Source organism: Schistocerca gregaria, chromosome 2 (genome assembly GCF_023897955.1).
Source record: "Schistocerca gregaria isolate iqSchGreg1 chromosome 2, iqSchGreg1.2, whole genome shotgun sequence".
NCBI classification, from domain to species: domain Eukaryota; kingdom Metazoa; phylum Arthropoda; class Insecta; order Orthoptera; family Acrididae; genus Schistocerca; species Schistocerca gregaria.
Window position 1 is genome coordinate 990,865,337 of NC_064921.1, and position 23,122 is coordinate 990,888,458.

A 23,122-nucleotide genomic window follows, 5' to 3' on the forward strand; every position below is an offset into this window, starting at 1 on the left:
ATCGTAAAATAAGAGTAATCAAAGCTCGTACTAGAAGATTTAAATGTTCGTTTCTCCCGCGCGCTGTTCGAGAGTGGAACGATTGAAAAGTAGTTTAAAGATTGAAACTTCCTGGCAGATTAAAACTGTGTGTCGGGCCGAGAATCAAACAGTTGTAATCTGCCAGGAAGTTTCATATCAGCGCACACTTCGCTGCAGAGTGAAAATCTCATTCTGGAAACATCCCCCAGGCAGTGGCTAAGCCATGTCTCCGCAACATCCTTTCTTTCATGAGTGCTAGTTCTGCAAGGTTCGCAGAAGAGCTTCTGTTAAGTTTGGAAGGTAGGAGACGAGGTACTGGGAGAAGTAAAAGCTGTGAGGACGGGTCGTGAGTCGTGCTTGGGTAGGGCAGTTGGTAGAGCACTTGCCCGCGAAAGGCAAAGGTCCCGAGTTCGAGTCTCGGCCCAAAACACAGTTTTAATCTGCCAGGAAGTTTCATATCAGCGCACACTCCGCTGCAGCGTGAAAATCTCATTCTGGAGTTTAAAGTGTGTTCGATGAACCCTCTGCCAGGCACTTAATTGTGAATTGCAGAGTAATGATTTAGGTGCAGATGAACTTGAATTGACTGTAAAGAGAGGTGTGTACAAATCACAAAAATTTGTTGTGTTTAACGATTCCCTTTACGCTTGTGTAGCGCGGTCACTTGCAAATTTAACGGCATATCAGGCGATACATTTCATGCCCTAGCAGATTTTGTGTTGTTGAAATGAGGACGAACGTTAAAAATGTGTATCAAGGCATGCGTTCGGGCTATTACATTTTTCTCCGTGGCTCGTAAAAAAAAAAAAAAAAAAAAAAAAAAAAAAAAAAAACTTGCGCGCCATATCAGCACCTACAACTAAATTTTTGTGCACGACGTCGTTACAGAGAATGAAATTATGCAAAAGCGGAAAAACGCTACACTCCTGCTCTGGACTGTCGTTATATGGATTGGGATTGTGTAGTTTGTTTTATTTTGTCCACGGGTTCCATGAACTTCTTTGGACGCATACCTGTTGGATTCACAGAGCGAATCTGCGAAGTGGTAAAACAGTGGATGTGTATTTTGGAGGAAGGCGGTTCAAACCCCGTCTAGTTAGCCAGCTTTAGGTTTTCCTTACTTTCATAAAAGCCGTGATGGTGCGTTTGAAACGGTACGGCAGATTGCCTTCCCCAGTCTGAGCTTGTGTTTCGTCTGTAATGACCCAAACGTCGTCGGGACGCTAAGCCCTAATCTTTCTTTCTCCAGTTGGCTTTGCGTCAGCTATATCTCAAAAACCTCCACCTCTTAAACATTGCATCTTCTTTTTTTTTTTAAAAAAAAGTGCTCGTTCGTTGTAGGCTACAAATCTCGGGAGCATAAGACAGAGAAAAGTGTTGCGTGACAGGCGGCGGGGCGCGTTTGCTGGAATCGCGTGCCGCTAAACGCACCGCTGGCCCGCACGCGCCGCTGGCTCCGCGGTCGCCCGCCTGGGAAGTGGGACGCACGCCTTGGCGCCCCTGAGCTCGGAGGGACCGCGAGACCTGCAGCCAGATCGCCGAGCTACGTCGCGCAAGTGCTCTACTCACACGCACCTATTTCTGCTCCTAATTAACTAACGGCTGCGGCACTTTTGTCCACGTGGGAGGACAGTGGTCTGTCTACTGGTTGCTGATTAGCCCTCACATTGTATGAGCTCAGGAAAAGCATACTGTATGTATGGGGTCTCTTTTGATTCCAAGGTGATCGTGGCAGCTATATGGAAGTAAGTCTGCAAGCTTTCGTGGCCGTTGTCACTTACGTTAAAATCTCGGTTGTTAGGCCGCATCATATTTATTCTAAAATAATCGACGTTTCAACCCCTCTGCTGGGATCTTCTTCAGGATCTTCCGGTGTCCACTGATACTAGAACACTGCCAGAGACCAGTGTCGCGTTAATTCTCTGCGTATTTGCTGGATACTTTCTCGAAGAAGTGCTTGGCTCACCGAGAAGATCCTGAAGAAGATCCCAACAGAGGGGTCGAAACGCCGATTATTTTAGAGGAAATACGCCGCGGCCTATCAACCCAGGAGATTTTAACTTTATATGGAAATAAAATGTAAAATATTTCCTCAAAAATAATAATGACTTATAGTGAAGCCCATGCGCACGCTATAATTAAGGCGTTTCTCTTGATTTATTAGCCTTTATTCAGCAGATTTTGTGCATTTATTAGGTAACTGGTCTCACAATCTACAGCGGTGCACACTTCTATCCTGCACTGTCCAGGTTTCGAAGCAATGTACACCTTGAATGGACACCGTCCCCTCAAATCACACAGGTGCTCATCAACCGTAATATAAGGCCCGTGGATATAAGACGAAATGCATACATTAATGAAAATTTCGCGCACGGCCCATGTAGGTTCAGCTTTTGATCCAGAACCTACTTTTCTTTCTCCTCTTGCAAGTTTCTCATCGAACCGGACGCGCAGCAGAATATAACGAAATCTTGAACAGCTCATTGTGGCTCGAGAAAGTGTAAGTCATTCTCATCTGATCGAAATTCACTCAAAGGTTTCCAACGTACCTTGTGCAAACCAGTTATTATTAAGCAAAGCATGCCTGTAGTTCTGCACGGTCACGTTCAATCCAGCGTTCAAGATATGGGTGTAGAATTTTACTTCCTTTGCACGATTATTAGTATTGCTGTTACACTCTGACTAGGATCGGTGATAAAAAGTCTGAGACAATCTGCCCTTGTCTGAATTTGTAGTCTGAGGTGACGTAGAACAAGCGTAGTTTCACGTATTACACTCCTGGAAGCCTCCTTGCACACGTCATGTGTCCACTTCCGAAAACAAGAGTAGGCGCGGTAGTTCCCTGAATACCATTTTTTCACGTTCATTAACGTTCATCTAATCCCCGATCTGTATATCTCCCTGTCTTACCTACATCAGCATCACTGTCATGCCCATTTCCAAAACTTGATTCATTGTTACTATTACTCTTATGTATATCTGTTAAAACCTGCTCAAGCCTCTAGACCCTTTCTATGATCTATTGTGGATAAAATATGATACCACACGTTACTTCAACAAAACATAATTCCTAACCCTGAATTTGTTCCAAACAGGCATGTGTATGTATTTTCTACGAATTAGTTAAAACAACGGACAAAGGAATTTTGGTTCAGAAGGTGTACTATTGCCAAAAAAAAAAAAAAAAAACAAAAAGAAACTGAAATATAACATTGAAAATCACATATATACCTGGGGCATATCCTGACCCACTGGAAAAATTTCAAATTATTGTACCATGAACCGTGATATAACCTCTAATATTTTGCCCCACTTATTATAAAAAAGTCCTAAAAAGCATATCTTGAGGATAAGAACCCTATGTTGACGTTAAAACTGTTTCTTTGTAGTTAAAGTAGCCTTGGGGTCGTAAAAGACCACAGACTACCAACCACGGGTTAAGGCGTAACTGAACAGTACATTTCCCCACCGGCTGTTGATGTCGACGCTAGGAATCGGAGTCATTATTACTTCAAATAGTTCAACAACTGTTTCTACGACGCTGAATGAAAATATTTACTGCTCAAGGTCACGTCGAAGTCGATATTTCTTTTACAGTTGTTAACATAATAGGAAAACGACCTGTTAGGTGCTTCAAATTTGATGTTTCTTCTGAGCATGTGCGAACTTTTGAACAAATCCGTCAGATGCCAAAGTCGTAGTCAAACATCAAAATGGCGTCTACGCAAGACACTCGTTACAAGCCATGTGCTGAAATTGAACTCTTGGCTGCGAAAAAAGGACCCGTGATTAACATTCAAAAACATTTTTGTGCAGTCCGTGGTAATGTTGGGCGAAGGGTAAAGAGACTCCAGCCGTCAGGAAGTACAGAAACTGATCTCCAGATGGGTCACGTTCGGGACGTCTCATGGTAGCCACAGCATACAACATGGTGAATCGCGACGATGCCATCATTCGGGAAGATCAGCGAATCACACCTCGGCAATTGGTTCTACAGCTATTGGTGAGCATTAGAAGCGTGAATGTAGTAACTGAAACTTTCGAATATTCAAAGGTGTGCTCCAAATGGATTAGACGAACACTCGCAACGGACTACGAGATTCAAAAAAAGTGATTTCGTCTGAACTGGAGGAGCAGTTTGAGGCCAATGGAGAGGCCCTTCTGTTACGGAACGTTACAAGATTACGAAACCTGGGTGCATCATTTTGAATGGGAAGCAAAACATTCACTGGAGTGCCACCACCAAGAATCACCAAAACAAATGAAATTCAAGGCAGCTTCCTGTGCCGGCAAAGTCATGATAGTCATGGTGTCATTCTCGTAGATGTGTTGCCCAGGTGGTTAATGATCATCGCTTCATCTACTTTACAGCACAGACCTGCCTCCATCTGTACGGCCCAAATGGGGATTCTTTACGTGGTACACACTTTCAAAATGATGACAGCGTAATTCCTGCAGCGAAAACTTGGCTGTGAGCACAGGGCAACAGCTTTTATCATCAGGCAATACATGCTCTTACACAGTGCTAACATAAGGCCATAGAACGAGATGGAGAGGATGGATAAAAATTGTACATGTAAAGGAAATGTTGACTGATATTGGCATCAAATTTCTAAATCTTAAGAATAAAAATGTTCAGCGAAAAAAGTTGAGAGGCATTACTCATTGAACGATGCTGGTAGTTTCAGTGTAATCATAAGAGTTTCTCGCGATTCAGGACACGTGTACAGAACGAAATCAGTGCCATGGATATCAGGGCCTATATGAAAAACACCATTTCTTTAGCGCTAAATGTAACGAATGTATCTAGCAGACGACCCTCTTCTCCTACCATAAGCAGGGCAAGGAAATACTTTAATTTCATCCACCATAAACTATTTTTTTGGGAAGTCTTTAACTGTATCAAGAATAATTTATATAATAAAGTTAATGCACATTAATGTTTTTTATCACGCGTAACACAACACGTTTCGGGAATTTATTTGCATTTTCGAGTGCTGTGAGAGTTTGAATATGTTTCGGATCTTCTACCCGCGTGTGTGGTGTTCTGCCTCTGCTTTTTGTAGTCGTCTCTTTTATGTTCTTAAGAGTATTGTGCCTCGCTCACAACGCAGAAATTCACACTCGCCAATTTCACAGCACTCAAATCTGGAAACAGACTCTTGAAAGGCGTTGTGCTAAGCATGACAAAGAAATATATTTCTGCTGGGTACCGGGACCTGTTGGAATCCTTAGCAACGAAATCGCAGGTGCAGCAGCTAAACTGGCACGTAAGAGAAACAAGTCGTCTTTTTGCTTTCAGCAGGATTACTGGGGAAAGTTGTAGTCACGGGCCGATGGCAAGGAGAATGGCGTTGAGTGGATGGGATAAAGCTCTGACTGTTTAAACCAAGCATCCGACCGTAGAGCAAGACGAAACAAGGCGAGAGGGAGAGAGTAGCTCGCCCCCTCGTAAGGCAGTGGCTGGCCTTCAGCCAACGGAATCACCCTGCGTCAAGAAAAGCCACCTGTGTATGGTGCCTGTAGTGTTTACGTAACTGTGTGCTCATATTTTTGTGGAGTAGTTTGCGTGTTGGACAGAGGACAGGGAATGGTTCGACGGAAGACCTGTCCTTCCGGCTATTCACTTTTTGCAACGAAATCTCTCTCATATCTGAATTCCCTATTAGGCAAACGTGCAGCATGAGCAGATATTAACCACTTGAGAATCGCTATTGCGTTAATATAGATACGTTTATATCTTTTACATTCCTGTTTAGTGTATTATATCACTTCAATTTATAAGTTGTAACATTTTACTTTTAATTCGGGATTTTTAATTTCCTTCCTGAAAAGTTTTAAGTGCTATTCAAAAAAGGCTAATAACTGCGAGCGCCCGAATACCGAAAGCCCATCCATCCGCAAGATATGATTTCGGAAGACGTGTTTCAGGGCTACGCTATCACGGAACAGTTAAAGACATGCGCCATCTCTGATGATAGCGACGACGACGACAAGATGATAATTTCTATCTTCCATTCCAAAGAGCGACAAACAGGACTAAAAAAAAGGGGCATCTAGCGAGGGCTTAAAATTGCTGCCTAATGCCGGTCCTTTCACCTCGCTTAGCTTTGTTCGACTGACCTCTGACAGACATCCGCCAACAGTTTTTCCGTGCAAGTGACACGCTGACTGATGCTCTTGCATGTATTTAATTTATTCAGATAGTTATAAAGTGTTTCATTAAAAAATATTCTGCAATTAAGCGAAAATAAGTGAAATGTTTCCCCTAACTAGCACTCGGTCTGCGGGCCACAAGTGGCACATCGGGACCATCCGACTGCCGTGTCATCCTCAGATGAGGATGCGGATAGGAGGGGCGTGTGGTCAGCACACCGCTCTCCCGGTCAGACTATCACTAAAACACTGAGCTCGTATTTAGGAGAAGCAAGGTTTAGCTCTCCCCGTCTGATCATACAAATTTAGGTTTTCGTGGTTACCCTAAATCATTTCTCGGGAAAGGTTCCTTTGAGCAGGCCACGGCCTGTTTCCTACCACATCCTTGTCCAGGCGAGCAAGTACCCCATCTGCCACGACATAGTTGCCACCAGGCGGTAAACTGTCAGCCTTCTCTCCCTCCCATCTTCCTCTGAACAACGGTCGTGACTGGAGAGTACAGACAGTGTGAAGACGGGCACCACGTATTTTGATAGGTGCAGTCCACAAAAACATCATTTATGAGCTCCCTTGCTGGCAAAACCTTCTGAATTGTTACATCACGTCATATTCCTCTTGAAACTTTCGAAAGACCTGAAGAAAATACGACGCCGCCCAAGAATTAGGAAGGTCTTACCGTCAGTGTCAAAGGCCACGAGAGCCCTTGGATTTACGTATATACACGGTGTTCCCTCTAAGTACCGTCAGGCGCATTTTTTCTTGTGTTTCGGCAGATATTTGCAATTTCGTTTCTGCAAGGACCAGTTGGAGTCAGCCCAAGCGAATACTGCTTTTTTAAGTCTTTTACGCGACGCCTATAGTCGACGGAAACCGTAGGTTTGTTTCCATTACAAACAAAATGCTTTCTAAAGCGGAATTAAACGTGCCCATTCGTTAGAGCGATCCAAAATATAATCTAGTGCGATATTTGTTTTATCTATATGTATTAACAGGGACGATAAAACTGGAAGAATAACTAGTACCCCAGCGGCTGCCGCCATGCAGCAGCGCTGGTCAGTCGCTGTTGGAGTACTGACTATTTCTCCGTGTGTGCTGTACGTGTTAATACATGTCGATGAAACAAAAATCGCACTAAAATAATTCTGGACCGCTCTAGCGAATGCGCGCGTAAAATTCTGCTTTCCGTCGATAATGGCCTTCGCATGAAAGCTTTGATGAGCAATATTTGTTAGGGCTGACTCCAGATACACACTGAAAAAACGAAATTGCAAATGCCTGCCGAAACACCAGAGAACATGCGCCTGCCAACTCGTAGGGGGGACAACCTGTATAATCTTTCTTGTTGTTACTAGTATAATTTGTTCCTATTGGAAAACTGTTTTTTCATAGCAGACTTGGCGTCATATTTCATGGGCAGTTATGGAATCGGCTGCCTTTATCTCTTTATTTATTTTTGAAACGGTAATTGCCTGCAGAAAGTAATGAAGAAATTGACGTCAGCGAAATTGAGAAGTAGCTTATCTGTTGCCGTGACTCAAATTAGTGTATGTCGGGGCGTATACTACTTTTTTTTTTTTTTTTTTCCTTCGTGATCTGAACCTGTGAACCCACAGAGAAAACGTTTCTGTACGCTGCAGCAGATGGCGGCAGGTTAAAGCGCCAGCTGTGGCAAGACACTAAAGACAAGAGTCCTCGTACCTGAGTCCAGTAATTAGGGTCATCCTTGTGAGTGAGCGAGAAGACGCCGATCTCGTGGCCACGGCGGTGCAAGTCCTGCACGGCCGAGTAGTTGGTGTACTTGTGCGAGACGAAGAACGTGCCACGGATCTGGCAGCCGTTCGGGTTGTTGCGCTGGCCGTTGAACACCTCCTCGTACAGGTCGATGTTGTCCACGTTGACGGCACCGTTGAACGTCAGTGTGATCATCTGTGGCACCTGGAACAAGAGAGGGCGTTGATATTGGAGAGGACGTTACTGTCAACATTTTCAAAACACGTCTTCTATGAGACGCTGTTTGAATGCTGGTAGTAACAGGTTGTCAAGTATGCATACGGAAATGAAAGTTTTCATGCAGCTACGTTCCGCTATCCAGGTTGAAGGAGATCCGATGCCATTGCTTTCAATCTATTTTGTTCTTAGAATCATGTAGATAGTTCAAGTTGGAAGTAGGATGTAGTGGTAAAGCATCCGCATTTACAATTTTCAACAACTTACGGGAATTCAGCCAGGTAATATTTACAGCGACCACCCTTCAAACAACTTACACGAATTCAGCCAGGTAATATTTACATTTGTCGCTGTAAATATTACCTGGCTGAATTCCCATAAGTTGTTTGAAAGGCGGTCGCTGTAAATATTACCTGGCTGAATTCCTGTAAGTTGTCTGAAAATTGTATACGCGAGAAGAAACTCAGGTCTTGCATTTAGAATGCAAGCAGTTGTCAGTGTAACATATTTGTTAGAACTCTACTCAATATTTTTAAAACTGGGCTAAATTAAATCAGACTTGTCTAACCACTGAAGTTACCTGTTACTATCGAATATTGTATTCTCTGAATAGGGGGCGCAAAAAAGTTCCTTCTCTATTGAAGTGTTCTATTCAATGTAATATATCCACTTTAAACTAATTAGAAATTTTATAAGGTAACTGTTTACAGCTGTCAATAATCGAAGAAATGCGTCTCCTAGCCATCAGCTGTACAATGACCTTTATTTTCAATAAATCTGTATTTGTACAGGTGATGGCTCACAGACGCATTTCTCTAAACTAATTGTGAAATTATTTAATAAATGTAACCTTAGGCACCCTGTAAAATCCTAGAGAATTCCTAAAACACAGAGATGTTTTTCGGCAAATTGCACGATTTACGGTGATAGTTTAATCTCATGGTATGAAATTATTCTGTTGTGTATTTTCAAGAGCAAACCACAGATCTTAATCATCTGTGGAGAGTTATATCCGTGTGCCGCATCGAAGCTCGAACTCAGATAGCTGCCTTTCTAGGGGTTTATGGACTCGCTCGAAGTCTCATAATTTCAATCTCATACAGTCGTACCACGATTTTCATTCCTCCTGGATCTGTGTTCTATAGAAGCAAATTATCAAATTTACGACCAAATGAATAAATATTTTCAAAATATACGTTTGTAAAAAACTATATTGGAAAAGAAGTATCCTTTTACATTGTGCAAACATTTAGTCTTTGCGTCGGGCAGCGCATGAAGCCTGAGCTCTCTCAAGATTTTCACTCAAATCAGTTCGCAATTTCACAGCAGTACGCAACAAAAATTTCACAGGTTGCCTTAACGAATGGGTTTTCGTGCCTCAAAACACCATTGCTCCTTTCTCGGGTGCAGAATATTCTTGGCGTCCACTGGGAAAAATCCTATGTCTTGATGCCGTTTCTACAATGTGCCGTGTGTATAATGCGATCAAAAGTATGCGGACACACATCATCATCTTCATCATCATCATCATCATCATCATCATCATGAGTGTTCTTTCCTAGGACAGTGCAGTCCTGTCATTTCCTACCGTATTTGTTCTCTCATAATTGTGTCCTATCATACTGTTAAACAACTGGTATCGTGTGCGTCTTCTTCTTCTTCTTCTTCTTCCATTCACCGTTCCTTCCATAGCATCCTTCAGTAAACAATCTCTTCTCATCCAATGTCCAAACAATGTCCTCCCTCACTTCTTCTCAACACCTCCTGATTTCTCACCTTGTCTACCCATTTTATCCCTTCCAGCCTCCTCTAAATCCACGTCTCGGATGTTTCTATTTCTTCTTTCTTTCTCTTTCCTCAATGTTCATGTCTTTCTTCCGTATAAAACCACGCTCCACATGAAGCACTTCGCCAGTCTCTTCCTCAGGTCCCTGTCCATGCTTCCACATAGAAGCCTTCTATTCTCATTAAATGCCTCCTCTGCAATTGTTATACGTGTTTTCACATTCTTATTACATCTCACTTCGGTCGTAATAATTTCCCAGATATCTGAAAGCTCTAGTTTGCTCTATATTTTCCTGTCCTAACTGTGTAGTTGTTACTGTGAAACTGCAAGTCAGTTTGAGCCACAGTTACCATAGAGCTCTGGTTTCATATTTATATCATTGCTGAATCTGAAATACACCAAAATAGTGCCTATGCATCAGTGCGTCCCTCTATGTTTCAATCATTGTAAAACAACAGTTCAGATCTGAAACGTGTCTGCTACAGCTTGCGTGCAGAACATATTGGATATTTTGTGCGTCGCCTTTATTGACGATACACTCAGCTAAGACTAGGGAATACGGGCCACATCGCGTGGTGCCTTTATGCTGGTGACGTACCTGGTTGGGTTCTATGCTGCCGGGGATCCTGGTGCCGTCAGCGGAGCAGAAGCAGTCTGGCAGCACGCACTGTGTGGGGTCGCAGTCTGGCGCACGGTTAGGGTCCGTCTCCACGGCTGCGGGAAAAACAAAGAGGCAAACATGTCAGAATCAGGAGCGTGCCAAAGTCAAACTGTTTACAGTGAAGGACAGCAACCAGTAAATCATTCTCCTTAGTAATAATATGTGTGTAAGCTACGAGCGAAATTAATGCATCTACTGTCAGAAGCCGAGTTTGTAGAAAAAACGGTTATCGTTAAAATTAAACGTGGAGCTTTGTGATGTGAATTTATTACGACAAGCAGTCGGCGTAGAGTCTCTGCATATTTCACGTACAGGCTGAAAAGAACACGCATCGGACAGTGTTGAAGCAGCCAGATATGCTTAATAACGTGATTCGTTGCAAAAGACGTCCCATTGACGTGTCGACAACACAGAAAAGAGCCTGTGGTCCGTCTGCTATTTATACGACGACTACGGCAATGGGCTTGCGACTTTGCATGTTGCCTATCTTGGCATGGACTACTCAGATTGTACGAGGGCTACCCACAAAGTACATTACGTTTCAGAACTAAAAATAAATAAAGTATTGGAATTTTTTTAATTATTATGTACAGATGAAAGCCACACTTCAATACTACTTTTCTACATAGTTGCCATTTAAATTAAGGCACTTATCGTAGCGATGGACAAACTTGGAAATTCCTTCGTCGTAAAATTCGGCCGCCTGCGCCTTCAACCACGTGGTTACCTCTTCTTGAAGCTGTGCGTCGTCATCAAAACGCTGCATAGCCAACTACCTCTTCATTGCTGGGAATAAGTAGAAGTCGCTCGGTGCCAGGTCGGGGCTGTACGGCGGATGAGGAAACAACTCCCACTTAAAAGATTCGAGAACTTCACGAGTGGCATTTGCCGTGTGGGCCCGGGCGTTGTCGTGAATCAGCAAGATCTTTGAGCCCGACTTTCCCCTGCGCTTGTTTTGTATTGCTCTTCTGAGGTTCTGCAGAGTTTGGCAACACCTTTGAGAGTTTATTGTAGTGCCTCTTTCCAGGAAATCCACAAAAATCTTATTTCTACCGGGTTACTGATTAATTTTACGACGAAGGAATTTTCAAGCCCGTCCATCGCTACGATAAGTGCCTTAATTTAAATGGCAACTATGTAGAAAAGTAGTATTTAAGTGTGGCTTTTATCTGTATATAATAAAAGAATTTCCAATATTTTATTTATTTTTAATTCCAAAACGTAATGTACTTTGTGGATAGCTCTTGTATATTTTGCTTATTTTTTTCATAGTTCCACACAACTTCTTCCTGTTTTCTCGATTGATCTGTGTTCAGTTTTTCAAGGCCTATCCACTGTGCGAACTTATAACTAAATCTGAGGGGGGGGGGGGGGGTGCGATGGGGAGGATCCCTTGTCAGATGTTAAGTCCCATAGTGCTCACAACCATTTGAACCTTAGTGTTTTGTACTAACGGCTTGCTCTGGTATAAGAAATTATGGTTAAATGCCAGAGCCTAAGCTAGGAAATGGACGAGGAATTTCGTACGCGTGTGGCGAGAGCAGAGGGGCGTTGGCGCGCGAGCTGACATTCTGCAGGGCCGGCGTGTTGCACAACGCGGCAGCCCGGCCGCCGTGCACGGACCACGCCCTGGCAGTCACGTTCCGCCCCCCCCCCCCCCCCCCCCCCCCCCCAGCAGCCACCCGGCACGTGATCCGCGCCCGCGCGTATCCGGATACGGCCTGCCTCAAAACACCATTGCGCCTTTCTCGGCTGCAGAATATTCTTGGCGTCCACTGGGAAAAACCCTACGTCGTGATGCCGTTTCTGCTATCTCCTGTGTATATTATGCGATCAAAAGTATGCGGACACACATCATCATCTTCTTCATTATCATCATCATCAGTGTTGTTTTCTAGGACTTGTCTTCACATGTACCACCGAGCGAGGTGGCGCAGTGGTTAGCACACTGGACTCGCATTCGGGAGGACGGCGGTTCAATCGTGCGTCCGGCCATCCTGATTTAGGTTTTCCGTCATTTCCCTAAATCGCCCTAGTCAAACGCCGGGATGGTTCCTTGGAAAGGCCACGGGCGATTTCCTTCCCCATCCTTACCTAATCCGATTAGACCGATGACCTCGCAGTTTGGTCTCTTCCCCCAAACAACCCAACCCCCTCTTCACATGTATCTATCTCTCCATGCTGTCCTGTCATTTCCTACAGCATTCGTTCTCTCATAACTGTGTCCTATCATACATACTGTCAATCAACTGGTATTCTGTGAGTACTCCTCCTCTTCTTCCTCCTCCTCCTCCTCTTCTTCTTCTTCTTCTTCTTCTTCTTCTTCCATTCACTGTTCCTTCCACAGCATCCATCAGTAAACAATCTCTCGTCATCCAATGTCCAAGCAAACTGTGTTCCCTCTCCCTGATTTCCTTTAAAATTTCACTCTCCTCCCTCACTTCTTCTCAACACCTCCTGATTTCTCACCTTGTCTACCCATTTTATCCCTTCCATCCTGCTCCAAAGCCACGACTCTGATGCTTCTGCTCTTATTTCTTCCTCTTTCCACAGTGTTCTTGTCTTGGCTCCATATAATGCCGCTCTCCATATGAAGCACTTCGCCAGTCTATTCCTCATGTTCCTGTCCATGCATCACCATAAAAGGCAGTCGAATACATGCTCTCCTCCTACCACCAACCTGCAGTCCTCTATTTTGTTTCACAAATTTCTGAGTAGTGTGCTCTATATATACATTAAACAGTATTAGGGAGAGAGTGCAGCTTCACTCACTCCCCTTCCAGTTGTGCTTTCCTCTGTTATCTCCTTCCCAACCTGTGCTCGATTTTGTGTTGTAGGTATAGGTTTTTAATCAGCCTTCTACCACTCCAGTCGACACCATTCTTCCTTACAATATCCATGAATTTATTCCACTGCATTCTATCAAAGGCTCTCCCCAACTCAGTGAAAACAGTATATGCTTTTCTTCCTCTTTCCACCACACCTAATAGTGCACCTAAATGCGGGATTTGTGCATCTCTGCTGGGGACACTTTCAATGAGCTGCCTGAATGTTTATGAAGGCTCTATTTTGTTTCACACTGAATAATACGCATGAAATATATGATAAACATTATTTGCGAGAAAGTGCAGCTTCGCTCACTCCCCTTCCAGTTGTGCTTTCCTCTGTTATCTCCTTCTCAATCTGCACTTGATTTTGTGTTGTAGCTATAGATTTTTAATCAGCCTTCTACCCATCCAGTTGACACCATTCTTCCCTACAACGTCCATTAATTTATTCCGCCGCTCTCTATCAAAGGCTTTCCCCAAGTCAGTGAAAACAGCGTAAACTTCTCTTCCTCTGTCCCTTTATCTCTCGGACACGTAATAGCGGACCTTAATATGGGATGTGTGGGACGTTTGCCCCACTGCTGCGGACACTTTCAGTGAGCTGTCTGACTGTCTGTGGAGTAGCGGCAGCCCATTCGTCCTCAAGAGCCGAAACCAGAGAACGTATTGGTGTTGGACGCTGGGATCTGGAGCGGAGCCTAAGTTCTAACTGGTCTCAGAGGTGTTCCATCAGGTTCACGTCGGGACTCTAGGCAGGCCAGTCCATTTCAGAAATGTTATTGTCCACAAACGTCCCACTGATACTACTTTATGACTAGTTGCATTGAGACACTGAATCAAACAGCCATTGCCTCCGAATGGTTCCTTTACTGCAAGCATATATAGCGTTTCCAGGCATTCTCTAAATCCAAACCCTTCCATCGGATTGCCACAGGGTATATTGACCACCGTACCCCAACTCCGTTCACACAGTTATTGTGACAACTGGACTGCTGGTAGCACTGCTATGCTTGACGGTCCTTGTTCATGAGTGCATGAAAGTTGCCTGGTTTTGGCATAGAGTTTCCACTTCACGATCACAACACTAACAGTCGACTTGGCCTGCTTTAGAAGGGTTGAAATGTCCCCGATGGATTTGTTTTTCAGGTGATGTCCAGTGCCTAGGCCACATCGCAAGTGGCTGAGCTCAATTGGCCATCCATTCTGCTGTTACTGCTTTTTTGCTGACAGTGAAATATTTCTCGACTCCTTTTATACTGGCGGGTCTGCCTCTCGCGACATCTAGTAGTCAATTCCGCGTTACGAAGGAGTGTCTGGAAATTTTTGATCTCATTATTTATCTGTAAGCCACTGTTATTCTATTATGGGTATCAAAGGTGTGATACTGCTCCTCAAAACAAAAAACTGTGAAAAAAAATATACAGGGTGTTACAAAGTATTATTTTGTCCAAACTATCGATCGCTGCGCCTAGTCTCGGCTATTGGAGAAACAAATGCATAGTCTAGTTTATATTAATAGGCGCTAGATGGCAGTTGTCTTCTGTTTTTCTTGGTAAACGTAATACGTTTAAAATGGCTACTCCGCAGCAGAAATCATTTTGTGTTCTTGAGTTTGCGAAGTGCAATTCCGTGATTAAACTCTAAAGACGTTTCAGGTTGAGGTACCAAACTGATGCTCCGAATGAGTGGAACATTCGCAGACGGTATCGACAGTTTCTAGATACAGGATGTGTGTGTAAAGGAAAGAGTCCTGGCCGCCCTCGTGTTCCTGAAGAAAGTGTTGCACGAAATCAAACTGCTTTAGAAAGTAGTCTTTAAAATAAACTCGTCGCGCCAGTCGGGAGTTACAACTGCCTACGGCAATAATGTGGCGTGTTTTAAGACGTCGCTCAGTTACCGTATGAAACTGCACAAGATACAGCTGTTATAAGCTCTGCGTCTTGATGACAAACGCAAACGTGTGGCATTTTGTAACGAGATTATTGATGCTATTGACAATGATAATACTTTCGCGCAACGCATCGTGTTCAGTGATGAAGCGACTTTCCACGTTAGTGGTCAGTGAAACAAACACAGTGTTCGAATTTGCGGCCTAAATAACCCACAAGCAGCCACTGAACATGTACGAGATTCGTCCAAAGTCAATGTGTTCTGTGCGATATCCCGATCATTTGTTTACGGCCCCTTCTTATTTGATGGAAGCACGGTTAACGGTCAGCAGTATCTCGCTATGTTACACAAGTGGTTGTTTCCGAAGCTACACCAAGTCAACTTCATTTTTCAACAAGACGGGGCACCCTCTCACTGGAGTGGCCAAGTGCGTGAATATCTTAATGAAACGCTACCGAACCGTTGGATTGGTCGTCAAGGAGCTGGCGACTTAGCACGTCTCATCTGGTCTCCAGTGTCACCGGATTTGACACCCTCTGACTTCTTCCTGTGGGGTTTCTTTAAAGACTACGCTTATGTACCACCACTCCCACAGAACCTGGAAGAGTTGAAGAACCGGATCCGTACTGCCATAACACCAGTGACGAAGGACCTTCTTGCCCGAGTATGGGAGGAATTTGGGTATCGATCTGACATTGTTGGTGCCGCTCATGGAGGACATATTGAACATCTGTAATCTGAACTTGAGAGGTTCGTAAATATGTGTGTTAAGTTTCATATCCCTTCGTCTTAAAGTTTAATAAGTATATGCGTTGGAAATACCTATAGTCTTTTTGAAACGCACTGTATTTTATTTTACATATATTTGTGGCTGCAGCCGAAACAAATTTTCTAAATAACAACAACCTGCAGCAAGGGCAGTTGTTAGCTGAATTAAAATAACTTTTCGCTTAGGATTCGCCGCTACTACACAGTTTCGGATTTGTAGCCATTTTCAAGTGAGTGGAGTATAATCAGTCAAAAAGACATTTTCAGGTGACAGTCAAAATGTACATATAATCATCTTTATTATACTTCGCTAAAATATGGTTATTGACCGGACCTTAAAATTACCAACATGACAACAAGACTTTCCTGAGCAGCAGTGATGTATCATACAAGAGCTGAAGTCTGTTGCTTAGGAATCTTTTTGCATCAGGTTGTTAATTTTAAAGACCAGTAAGCTGCCATACAACAAAATTTTAACAAAGTTTGACCATACTCACGTTCTGACTGTACCGCGAAAATATTCGTTTGACTGGTCAAACTATTCTCACTTGGAAACGCCGACACATCCTAAACTGTGCAGTAGCGACGAATCCAAAATGAAATAATATTTTAATCCAACTAACAACTACCAGGGTGGTAAATTGCTGTTATTTAGAAAATTTATTTTGGCTGAGGCTACAATTGCAACAAAAAAGTATATGTTTATATGGTTATCAAACAAAAGTGCGTTCATCACAACAGTTTCACCCTGAGCGGTTCTAGGCGCTTCTGTCTGGAACCGCGCGGCCGCTACGGACACAGGTTCGAATCCTACCTCGGGCATGGCTGTGTGTGATGTCCTTAGGTTAGTTAGGTTTAAGTAGTTCGATGTTCTAGGGGACTGATGACCTCAGATGTTAAGTTCCATAGTGCTCAGAGCCATTTGAACCATTTTTTTAAACAGTTTCACCGCCTTTCGATTCCCATCCTAAGATAAGATTGGCGGACAGATGTGCGCCTATGTTAGATAGCATTTACAGCGAACTGTTAACTGTTGTAATTACCGAAATGTTCCGCGCATTTACAGCGAACTGTTAACTGTTGCAATTACCGAAATGTTCCGCGCTTTTATCTTTCCTCATATCCCCAAAGGGTACTATGAAGTCGCATGAAAATACGCCGTCAATGTATGGCGTCTGTAAGGCGCTAAGCTTGATTTTGAACTGTGGCAGTAATTAATGTAATTTTTCAGCTGGAGAAGACTTAAAATGACATATTAAGACCCTGTATTTCACTGAGAGCAGCATTTTTGTGAGTATAATCCCTGTACCGAAAGAGCAACTATGATCGCTCCAGTACAATATGTATCATCTATGGGCTAGAACTTCTTGCAGTTAGTCTGCATTCCGGAATTCGTCAAATAAGAGATTCGATTGTATGCAGATCAGCAGTGAAAACTGAATGCACCAACGAATCATTCTTTGTTATGGAGAATAAAAATGATCCCTTCACTTTTGTATTATATTTTGTCTCCAACCAGCTACTTTTAATTGTTTTTGACTGATCGTTTCTGTTTTGATGCAAAGGCCAATTACTGAAGAACAGTTTGCCATTTACTACTTTATGTATCTGTCATTTGGGAAGATATGGGGCTTTCTTGTTACAAAAAGTAACCTTGTAGTTGGTTTATGTGTGTTACGAATCAAGGAGCTTTGGAAAATCGTTGGCTTTCTGGGCGCAGAGGATACAGAAAGACACGCAATTGTGTGGGAAACTGAGGCCTCGTTGTTCTAAAGAACGTGGGTTAGGTAAGAGGTCTTGGAGCTGTAGTCGCAGCTTTCATTTATCGGATACATTACTTTTGTCGAACGCGCCTTGATTTTTCAAAGTTATTCCATAATACAAGCCCAGATTCACTGGGTGATTGTCAGCTGTACTTAATTTTCTGGTAGTTGCCTTTCCTACTTAACATGGCGGAACCCTTATAAAGATGCAAGGCTTGTCCGCTAAGAGTTTAGTTCAATGTTCACAACAGGTTATTTGTTGTTCCCTTTCACGATTGTACACTGTTCCCTTTCACTATGGTACAGCGGCATCCATGTAATTGTTTCTTACCACTATATAGTGAGATATCGAAGCACTGCTGCGCTAGTTGGCGTCCCATTTTTCTGCAAGTATGACTATTGCCTCAGGTCAAGTTTTCTTTCTCAGCGGAAGACCGCGCGTGATTAGCTGAGCGGTCTCAGGCGCTGCAGTCATGGACTGTACGGCTGGTCCCGGCGGAGGTTCGAGTCCTCCCTCGGGCATGGGTGAGTGTGTTTGTCTTTGGGATAATTTAGGTTAAGTAGTGTGTAAGCTTAGGGACTGATGACCTTAGCAGTTAAGTCCCATAAGATTTCACACATTTTTCAGCGGAAGACCGGTGAAGGTTGTTGGACAGCACTAAGTTTCGGATGCACGAGGGGTACTCAAATGAAAACCTTAAAAGTGTAATTCAGAATCAACACTTCGCGCCATTGTTCTGTAAGTCGGCTGGTCTGTTACCAATGGTGTTAGGAATGCCATACAGGCGGCAACATACTACCACTCCAGCAACCACCGATGACCTGCACTTTGATACTCTGCCACAGCCGTCATACTCACCAGTCCTCATGCCGAGTGAGTACCACCTGTTTGGATCACTCAAACAGGCGGAAAGAAATTTCGTTCCGATGAAGAGTGAAGAGGTGCAATAGGAGATGCACGAGTGGCTACACACGCGACCAACAGATTTTTTTTCTTTATTCCGTGCACACTTCCTAATGTTGGAGGAAGTTTGTTAAATAACAGGGAGAATATGTCGAAAAATGAAACACTTGTGTCCCACTGATGTCCAATAAAAAAATCTTCGAAAATATTTCGGGTTTTCATTTGACACCCCCCTCGTACATTTTGGAGATCGTGGTAACTGTCTGTTCACAACCACTTTTATAGCTCATTCACACTTATACTATAAATGAGAAACAAAGACAGGAAGGCAAGTTAAAAAAAGTGTTTAATCCGTTATGAATCTCAGACTGACGTATATTAAGTACGAAGATTCTATTCCTGCTGCAAATGGCTAGGCTATTGGAGCCTTTGATTCACTTCACTGTATGTTCTGTGATTTTAGTGCGACAAATGAGAAGGTGCTTAAGTACTTACTGCAGGCGTTCTCGTCGGACTCGTCCTTGCAGTCTGGCTTGTCGTTACAGAAGAGTTCCTTCTCAATGCACTCGCCGTTGCCACAGGACAGCTTGCCTTCGGGGCACACTGGCTCGTCCGTCTTGAGGATGGGCAGAACCTTACGCGGCTCTGCAGATACAGGGAACACCGTTTGTAGAGGGGCGTCGTGGTCCACGGACAGTTTTGGAGAGTAAGTTGTCCAGGAATTGTGGGGTACAGGGAGCGGAAGTTCGAGTTATCGGCGGTTAGAGACACGCAACAGGCAACAGAAGAGGGGAAGGGCAGACACAAACACAAGAAACAGACACAGTTAAGAGAGACACACATTTCAGAGCGAGGCTGGCTCGCCGCGAAGGCCACGTATTATCAAGCATTGAAATTTGAGAAAAAATCACTGTAGCAACAGTCAAGAAAATAAACAGTGAAAAATGCGCCAACAGAGTGATGGCGAAAAAGAAATTTTAATATTTAAAACAAAGATTGAGGCTGTGTGAACAGTAAAAAAGAAAATAAGTTCTATCTAATACGAAGTGATAATTCTACATAGAAAACACAAAAAAATGTTATATTTTCATTGTTACGTGTTAGTAGTTAGTTCAGTATTCCCATTTCCTATTCATACTACTAAAGATATTAAAAAACGCTAACAACCAGTTTCAAAGTGCGTATTTACCAAAGAGCTATTCTTACATAAGCAGTCTAAGATAGTACAGACTACACCCAAAGATTAACTGCTGAGTTCATTCACTACTCAACACAGCAAGTAATGGCGTCGAGAGATAGTGTTGTTATTGTAGACGTGCAGAAGACAAGACGAGTGAGGGGAAAATGAGATAAGGTGTAGAGTTGAAAAGAGCATGCAAAGGGGTGAGGAGCCAAAGGATCCAAACTACAGGGAAATAGTTCAAAATCAAGATAACCTAAATAAGAAAAATACTACATCACAGTGGGTTCCATGCACAAAACTGAATCCGTTTACATATTTTTCATTTTCTACAATCCAAACCAAATACTTTTGCTAGCTTTTCTCAGTCGGTCAATAGAAAGCGACCTTATTGGTGCACCTCTGCCGGACCGTCACCCCAACGGATGTTGGCATTTCCCAGAAACTTACTCTCGAGCTGGTTACAGTTCTGCACTTTACCCTTCCAATCGCAAGTTTGCTTTTCAACGTCGAAAGCCAATCCGGAGGGGCAACTGATTTGCTTTATACCAGACTTTGTGCACCTGATAAACAAAATAACAAAAAAGACCTTATTATTAAGTTAAAATGCGACGGCGCAAAATGCCACTGGATACGTCACCTATTTCTGACAGGGCCTACATATACGTTTTCGTTTTCATCGCATTAAATGTCACCTAATCGCGTTCGCTAATATCATTCGTAATTGGGGACAAAGTTTCTCATGTATTTCAGGTGAGAGGTCAAAATTTTTTGTCCTTGTCCTATGGTTAATTAAATGATCCATTAATAGAAAGACGACTTAACTTGTGGAGAGTAACATCATTATCAGCGTAAATAATATTCTCTTCCTGTATCAATTTCTGCGTGAACTTCGGCAAATGATTACTAAAGTATACAAGGTATTCGGAAATTCCCGTTACAAACATTTAGAACTTTTAGAGGGCAGTGAGTACATGACATTTTGAATAGGAGCCAATGTCCGGAAACAGCCGTTTGAAAACATGTTTGCTAGGCTGGTATGCAACGGGGTAGTCATGGTTTGGGTTGGTTGTGCTGGATCAGCTGCTGTCATTTGACGACGTCCACCCCCCCCCCCCCCCCCCGCCCTCCCCACTCTCTGGTCGAGCCTCATTCAAGTGTCTACGAATGTTAAAGCAACATGGTTAAGTACACGTTTGCAGTATACACCGATATGATCCTTCCGAATGGCAAAGCTCGCGGTAACGGAGGAGCTGCTCGGCCGCCTTTGTCAAGATCATTCTCCACAAGGTGGACTCCATCGCATACCGTTTTTGCCACAATTACGCAACGGCTTCGAGAAAAGGGTATTTTCACCGTAAGCAGGCGTGATTGTAGTGCTCTAAGGAGACGCCGCACACCCGAATTGGAAGAGGCTGTTATGAATCATGTTGAAGAGAACTCGTCAACGAGTGCACGATCACTTTTTTTTGGCTATTAATAAGTGGAATTGTAAAACAAGTGATGTACTGTAGTTAGTTACTTGTAAAAGTAGTCCCGTTACCAACATGTTTTCAAATGGTTATAGCACGGAAACGTTACCTTTCTGGGCATGGTCTCCAACTCAAAATATTATCTACTCACTGCCGTATACAAGTCCTAGAAGTTTGTACCTGGAATTTCCGAAAACACTGTAGGTGTCTGAATGACACGTTCTTGTGGTTGTACATTTATGTAACCATAGCCTTGAAACTACAGTTCTAGCTGTTTTCTCTGTAAATTGCTGCATTTCCTTCATAAGTCATTACATAACAGTGTGCAAACGACCGGCACACCCTTTACTCAAAGGTCTTGTTGCATAAACGGCTCTACGACAGTTACGGTGTTTCATTATATACACACGCCGAGTACCGTTTGTGAAACCAGAAAACCAGAATATCAACATGGCCCTTTAGAAGGCAGGCGCCGTATTCCTCAGAGTTGTAATTGGTGAGTATCTGTAGCATTTTGCGTCTCTGTTTGACATACAGGTAAATCATACTTACTTTCTACCCTATCACAGTTTTTAACATTGGTTCTCCAATCACATGTTTGTCGCTCAATATCAAAAGCTAATCCGTTAGGGCACCTGACGGACGCCAGGCGCGTAATGCCGTTCTCTCCCGCTTGGTCGCACCTGGGAGCAGAACACAAGTTTCACTCACTTAGCGGGCGCTGCTCCTCGCCTCGCGACTCGCGCCTCGGTCACAACGGGACACCTGCGGGCAGTCAAGTTCCCTCCGCCACGCGCTCCACATACATGCGCGGTATACTTAGTGTGGCGGGGAACTTTCGTTCGTCACAAGACAAGAATCCCTTGGTTGGAACAACTATTCAACTTTGAGAGTTACTTTGGTACACGCAAGAGCGCTAGTAACACTTTTTTGGGAGTTTCTAGCCGCCGCATGTTGTCCCGTTGTGAACTGCGCTCGCCAACGGAAGCTTTGAGGATCGCTTTTGCCACGGAGTCACCACAAATTTCTCGGAGAATCAGAGTTACTTCGTGTCTATGGTGGTACCATCTCATACATTTTGGAAATTGGGTATTCAAAAGAACACTATTAAAATTTAATAAATGTGGGAGCATTAATTATAGTGCAGTTTTTTATCTGAAAGAGACGTGAGACTGTAAATTCACTTGCTGTCCGAGTGTCAGACTAACTTGATATGACGATCTTTCAGTTCTGGAGGGGAGGTCCAATTTATCTTTAGTAAAATCCCATCAATTCAGCATTTTGCCATACGCCAACAGCCCATGGCATATTGTGCCTCTCCCTTCAGATCCCTGAAACAAGATGGTATACCCCGACTGCCTACTGTATCTGTGTATCTTCCTCTTTAGGCAGTCGCCACCAGCTCGTAATACAGGGTGATCCAAAAGTCTGTTAACATTTAAAAATTCAGTTCTTCACGGTATAATGCAGGAGAGAGGTAAAAATCGACGCACGTTCTTGAGATGCCATGGTTTTCTATTGAAACCAAAGAAAGTCGACAAAATGGTCAACAGGTGGCGCTTCATATGATATAAAAGCAATAATTACTATAACAATTGACTATTAGTGAAGATGATGTTCTGTATGACGAAACGTGTCGACCGTCATTCATCAACAATACCTGCAGTGGAGCGACAACGTTGTAAACAGGACTGGACAGCATATCAGTAGGTTCGGTGAGAAATTGCCGTCGGATGTTGGCTTTTA

At 43.4% G+C, this 23,122-nt stretch overlaps 1 protein-coding gene across 2 annotated transcripts in view; it reads right to left on the reverse strand.

The window, feature by feature from the left end:
• The window catches only part of LOC126335494 (chitin deacetylase 1), a 44,762-nt gene that overhangs the window by 6,854 nt on the left and 14,786 nt on the right, over positions 1-23,122 (reverse strand). Inside the window, exons 3-6 of one of the 2 annotated variants that reach the window (XM_049998828.1) lie at positions 21,929-22,059; positions 19,220-19,369; positions 10,509-10,624; positions 7,876-8,112 (exon numbers count right to left, since the gene is read on the reverse strand). In XM_049998828.1, the coding sequence (XP_049854785.1) occupies positions 7,876-8,112; positions 10,509-10,624; positions 19,220-19,369; positions 21,929-22,059 (634 nt within the window). Of the gene's footprint in view, positions 1-7,875; positions 8,113-10,508; positions 10,625-19,219; positions 19,370-20,354; positions 20,468-21,928; positions 22,060-23,122 lie in introns of both variants that reach the window. The other variant, XM_049998829.1, reaches the window with a different exon arrangement.